The following is a 5984-nucleotide window of genomic DNA, read 5'->3' on the forward strand; positions in this document are numbered from 1 at the left end:
CAGGCTGGTCTCGAACTCCTGAGCTCAAACGATCCGCCCGCCTCGGCCTCCCAGAGAGCTAGGATTACAGGCGTGAGCCACCGCGCCCGGCCTGAACGTAAAATTTGAGGTTACTTTGGAACAGTCGTCTGAAACTTTAAAACACAGGCACGAGTTTCAAGAACTCATGTTAAGTCTTCTGAACGGTTCACAGTCCTGTGCATCTTGAAAACTAAACAAAGGAGAAAAGAAATTTATGCCAAAGAAAGTTAACGTTACACATAGTTTTACCATCTGAACATGCCCACTGCTGACAATTCACGAAGCTCCTTCCCAGTCTTCCCCAATCACTCACGTAATTTTTTAATGTGGTGATTTATATACCATTTTATATACTGCTTTATTTTTTTTTTTTTGCTTGACAACACATAGCAAACACCTTTTCATGTCGTTAAATACCCTTCTCAAGTACTGTGATTATTATTCTATTACACACAGGGTCTCTGTCACCCAGGAGGGAGTGCAGTGGCATAATCACAGCTCACCACAACCTCGAACTCAAACTCCTGGATGCACATGATCCTCCTGCCTCAGCCTCCCAAGGAGCTGGGACTACAGACATCACCACCACACTTGGCTGATTTTTTTTTTTTGGTAGAGATGGGGTCTCTCTTTGTTGCCCAAGCTGATCTGGAACTCCTGGCCTCAAGCAATGCCCTGACCTCGGCCTCCCAAAACACTGGGATTATAGGCGTGAGCCTCCACACCCAGACTAAAATATTATTTTAATGGCTGAGTAGTAGCCAACGTCTGGATACACCATTCTTAAGCACTAATAAAATAATTGGTGGTACTTATTAAACACTTTCTGTGTGAGGTATTGAATTCTCCCACCCACCCTACGAGATAGGGACATTGTTCCCATTTTACAGATGAGTAAACTGAGACATGGAGAAGCCAGAGGACAGCGTGAGGCCCTCGGCTGGGAGTGGCAGCGCCTGGACCTGAGCCAGTCCGCTCCACAGCGCGACACGAGCACAGGTAACCTCCAGCTGCTGGGTCCTGGGTTATTTACTGTAAAAAATTTAAAAATACTGTGAACACCGTCGTAGCTACCCTTTGTGCAGATCGATACTTTCCTTGGGGAAATCCCCAGAAAGGAAATGACTTGACCAAAAGCTAAGTACCTTTTTAGCTAAATATGTGCAAATTAAAATTTATATTCAGCTAAAAATCTTTAAATTTGAAAATGTATTTCAAATTGTCTCCCTATAAGGTACAGCAAATATTCCCAGCAATGGTATAATTGATCTTCCAGCTCTAATCACTTTTAAGAACAGTGGAATTATGTTTTTTAAAGTTTGTGAATTTGATTAATGACAAATAGAATATTTTAATTTGCATTCTTTGAATTAGCAAAACCAGAGCAATTTTTTATACACTTAACAGCCATTTATATTTACCCTTTTTTGACATATTTATGTATGTTCTAACTAATTTTTCTATTAAAATGTTTATCTTTTCTTATCGATTTGTAAGAGTTGTTTATTTAGTAAAAACGTTAACTCTACTACATATTATAAATATTTTCTAATTTGTCGTGTGCCCTCTTCCTCATTCCTTCCCTCGTTCCCTGTGTTTGCTCAGACCAGAGATGGGCAGTGACAGACACTTCAGCGAGGTCCAAAGAGGCAGAACTCGCTGTGGTTTGGGGATCGCTGGGGACTTGGGAAGGAGGTGGGACTTCGCCGCGTCTGGCCGGGGCAGGGGTGAGGATTTGGGTGGGGGAGGAGAGAGGAGCAATAAACACAGGGAAGGGAGGGAGCACGCATGCACGGCCGGCCGGGGGCAAGGAGCACTGTCTGGGGGGACGGTGGCTTCCGTGGGAGCCGGGACACGGAGCCACTACAGGGCAGACTGTGCCCCGCCCAGGCCCAGAGCGGGGTACGCGGCCAGGTGTTCACAGCTCGGTCCACACGGCCACAACCAAAGGTGAACGGCGGCCACTGAAGACAGCGGGTGATGGATTATTTTTCTCCGTGCCTATATTTGCTCTTTCTTTGTAATAAAATGTTAATTTTGTAATTAAAAACTTTTTAAAGAAACCGCTTTTGAGACACACTCAAAGACACAGCCCTAAATGCACAAACTCGTGAGAAGCTATTAGGCGTAGCCCGTCGCTAGTTCTTACACACACACTACGCCAACGTGCATTTGCCAGGAAGCAAGGAGCTTCCGCAGTTTGATAAATTAAACGAAGTTTCTCTGTGACTGTTAATAGAGTGCTTCAGGCTAAATGCTGAGACCCTCCGCCCTGCACGGTAATTACGCATTGAAGTGACCACACAGAAGCCTGTGCAGCACCACTAAAATCAAGCCCCTAAGACGATCTAGAACCAACCGTGGCCTTCTTTGAAACCTCCCGTTTAGAGACTATAAATACAGCGCGAACGTCACGCGCCGTAATTAGGTGTCTTTGGCCCTGAAATTACGTGGAAGCCACATTCCCTTCCCTTTCCCAGCCGTCACGGTCGGGGAACCCGACGCATTGCCGGATGTATCTTCGCCCACCCTGCGGACCAGTCGCCCAGGCCCGGGTCCGTGTCCCAGCCCGATGGCGGGGAGGGGACAGGGCTGAAGAGCTCGGCAGCAGATGACAATGACGTAGCGGGAGAGCTCTCCTGTTTATCCACTGGGGCCGGGGGCATCGCGGGGAGCCCGGAGAGCTCGGGGAGCCAGCGCCTTCCCTGCGCCTGGCCCGCGGCACCGCCCCGGCTCCCCAGGAACCTGCGTCCTTTTCAGCGCGACACAAACAAGGAGGGATCTGCGTGTCCCGCCCTTGACTCCCACGACAATCAGAAGCATAAACCTGAGACTTCGGAAACCTCTCAAGGGGCCGAGCTACAGTGGCCAGCTGGAAAGAGGAGGGGAGGAGAGGCGGAGAAACAGGAATACCGGCCGCCTCGCGCCTCCCACCGCCGGGAATGCACCTGCCCCACGCGTGACCACACGTGACCACACGTGACCACACGGAAGGGAAAACAGACACCAAGCGTGCGATAACATCTCACCCTCAGGCTGGTTTACCGACGATTTAGCGTAAAGCACACAAACCCTGCTGGTGTTCAGGAAAGGGACTAATCTCTAATTTCCGTGTATTTTTCTTTAATTTATCTTCATCTAGGAAAAGCAGTGGCATTGGGGCTTTTTAAACAAAAGCTCTTACTGAAACAGCACCACGAACGTGCCTCTTTTAAATAAGCGTTGCCGGAGCTAGAACTACGACAGCACCTACCACGGAGATCACGCAAATGTCACATGGCGTCACCTGGGGAAGGAGAGGGTGACTCTGGCTGGAAATAATGGCACAAAATTGACAAACGTCCTGTCAACACGAGTCTGTTTCACGATTCTTCTATGACAGGCAACGGGGATCGTTTTGCTTATTTCTTGGATTAACAGCACAGGCGATGGGGGACGTTTGCGGGCTAACGTGGGAGGTTCGTGGGCTAAGTGGGGGCGCTCGTGGGCTAGCGTGGGGCTAAGTGGGGGCGTTTGTGGGCTAAGTGGGGGCATTCGTGGGCTAAGTGGGGGCATTCGTGGGCTAACGTGGGAGGTTCGTGGGCTAAGTGGGGGCGTCAGTGGGCTAGCGTGGGGGCGTTCGTGGGCTAAGTGGGGCCATTCGTGGGCTAACGTGGGAGGTTCGTGGGCTAAGTGGGGGCGCTCGTGGGCTAGCGTGGGGGCGTTTGTGGGCTAAGTGCGGCCATTCGTGGGCTAACGTGGGAGGTTCGTGGGCTAGCGTGGGGGCGTTTGTGGGCTAAGTGCGGCCATTCGTGGGCTAACGTGGGAGGTTCGTGGGCTAGCATGGGGACATTCATGGGCTAAGTGGGGGCGTTCGTGGGCTAAGTGGGGCCATTCGTGGGCTAACGTGGGAGGTTCGTGGGCTAGCGTGGGGACATTCGTGGTCTAGCATGGGGACGCAGAACAGCCTCCTCCACTCCGGTCCCACCGCCCACTGCTTGGCACACACCGCTATCCCCTTTTCGCCGCGGGCTACCCGGGGCCCTCTCAGCTCTGCCCCTCCGGGAGAGATGGTTCCAGGCCGAGAAACTGAAGAATGTCGGGACTCAGAGCAGGAAAGCCCAGGTCACTCCCTGACCGGGTCCTGCCGGCCCCTCGCCCGGGCAGCCCTCCCTGCCACCAGCCCACTGTAGGCTCAGCTTCTGGAACGAACCCTGAGCACAGGCGCGAGGGGTTCAGAACTTTAAACCCGGGATCTGGGTGGGGCTCCTTGTCTCCTAGACACTCCCTGTCCGGGGTCCCAGCCCCGTGACGACGCGTGTCCGCACTGCGGCGTGGGGTTTCCACGGCGGCATTTTCAGACACTGTGATTTGCTGCCGCGGGCTGCGTTTATCCAGGGCGGGCTCCCAGCCCTCTGCGCGCCAGACTCGAATGTGAGTGTTGACGCGAGTCCTGCAGGCAAGGGGCAAACCCAGAGTCCAAGGGAGAAGCAGCCGTAGGAGCACACGATTGTGTATAACGTGGCGAAGCGCGGCGTGATGGCCGGCGCCACATGACACACACGGACCCGAGTGACTCAGAACCAGAGCACAGTGGAGAACGCCACCGTCCCACTCGCATTTCAGAAACGCGCTGGAACAGAAGCGGCCGATCCCCAGGGGAGAACCACCCGGAACCACAGAGAAGGAACCGGGGGTGCCGCAGCCGCTCCCTCCTGCCTTTCCTCGCCGTGAGCTCAGTTCCTCCCCCACGAAATTAACACCAGTGGGGACTGCTTGGCGGGTACATGAATGCACCATCCAGCCCCGGACCGTGACGGGCAGTGCCAGGAAATCGTGCTGGACGGGGCTGGGTCCCAGCCTCAAGTGCTTTCACACACCCGTGCGTTCAATCCTCGTCAGCATCCTGTGCGGTGGACACCGCTATCATCTCCCTGTGGCAGATGAGGAAGCTGAAGCACAGAGAGGTTAAGTAACTTTCCAAAGTTCACACAGCAAGTATGGAGGCAGGATTTGCGCCAAGGTGGGGTCTCCACACTTAACCCTCACGCTACTCTGCCGTATTGAGTTTTCGCTTTCTCCTCGGGCAGGGGAGAGCTGCACAGTTTTTTATGCAAAAGAGTGATCATTTGTGTGTGAAGATCCCTCTGGAGGAATCGGAGAAGGTTGGACAGAGTTGGGAGAGGCTGGACACAAAACGGAGCCAGGAGGCTACTGCACCGGTCCCAGCAGGAGGCGAGGGGGCCTCAGTGGAAGGAGGGGCTGAATCTGAAGGCCGGGACTGACCTCAAAGCTGCAGCCCTCCCAGCTCCAACTTCCGCGGCCCGGCTAACCACCCAGGCGCTCCGACATCACTCCTGCGCCCTTCGCCGCGACACAGACATCAGGGCACATTTCCTGGGCTGGAGGACAAGCCCAGGGACACTCCATGTTCCTACCTTTGGGTTTTCGTCCACGATTTTCTTCATATTTTTCAGCAGATGATTGTTCGGGCCACCTTCTTTCTCATTCACGTAAACTATCCTGTCCAGGTCTGGAAAGTTCCGGTTCAGGTCTATTCCCTGGGCATTGCTCCGACCCACAAACCAGTCCTTGAGCTCACCAGGCTAAAAACAAAACCAAAGGGAAAAATCATCAGTCGTTTGTCGTTATCGACACTACCTCGACAATAGTTAACAGCACTCCCTGTGAATGCTTTAAAAATAATGTTCTGAGATTAACGATTTATTTCCACAATATCCTCCCATGATGGCATTCTCAGAACGAGACTGCTACGAGCATGAAGGTGTCAGGTTCCAAGTGCGTCACGCACCACATGGTAACATTTCGGTCAACAACAGACCACACGTGGGACAACGGTCTCGTAAGATCACAATGAGCTGACAGTTCCCTCCTGCCTGGTGGCATCCTGACGTCCCAACCCGTGCAGGCCTTGGCTAGCGTGTGTGCTTGTGTCTTAGCTTTTAACGAAAAAGTTTAAAAAG

General features: G+C 52.7%; 1 protein-coding gene across 1 annotated transcript in view; it reads right to left on the reverse strand.

The window, feature by feature from the left end:
* The window catches only part of CPE (carboxypeptidase E), a 23062-nt gene that overhangs the window by 10823 nt on the left and 6255 nt on the right, over positions 1–5984 (reverse strand). The window contains exons 3-4 of the mRNA XM_012656997.1: positions 5439–5606; positions 4139–4214 (exon numbers count right to left, since the gene is read on the reverse strand). Coding sequence (XP_012512451.1) covers positions 4139–4214; positions 5439–5606 — 244 coding nt within the window. The remainder of the gene's footprint in view (positions 1–4138; positions 4215–5438; positions 5607–5984) is intronic.

Source organism: Propithecus coquereli, unplaced genomic scaffold, assembly GCF_000956105.1.
Source record: "Propithecus coquereli isolate 6110/MARCELLA unplaced genomic scaffold, Pcoq_1.0 Scaffold53, whole genome shotgun sequence".
In the NCBI taxonomy this organism is placed as follows: Eukaryota; Metazoa; Chordata; class Mammalia; order Primates; family Indriidae; genus Propithecus; species Propithecus coquereli.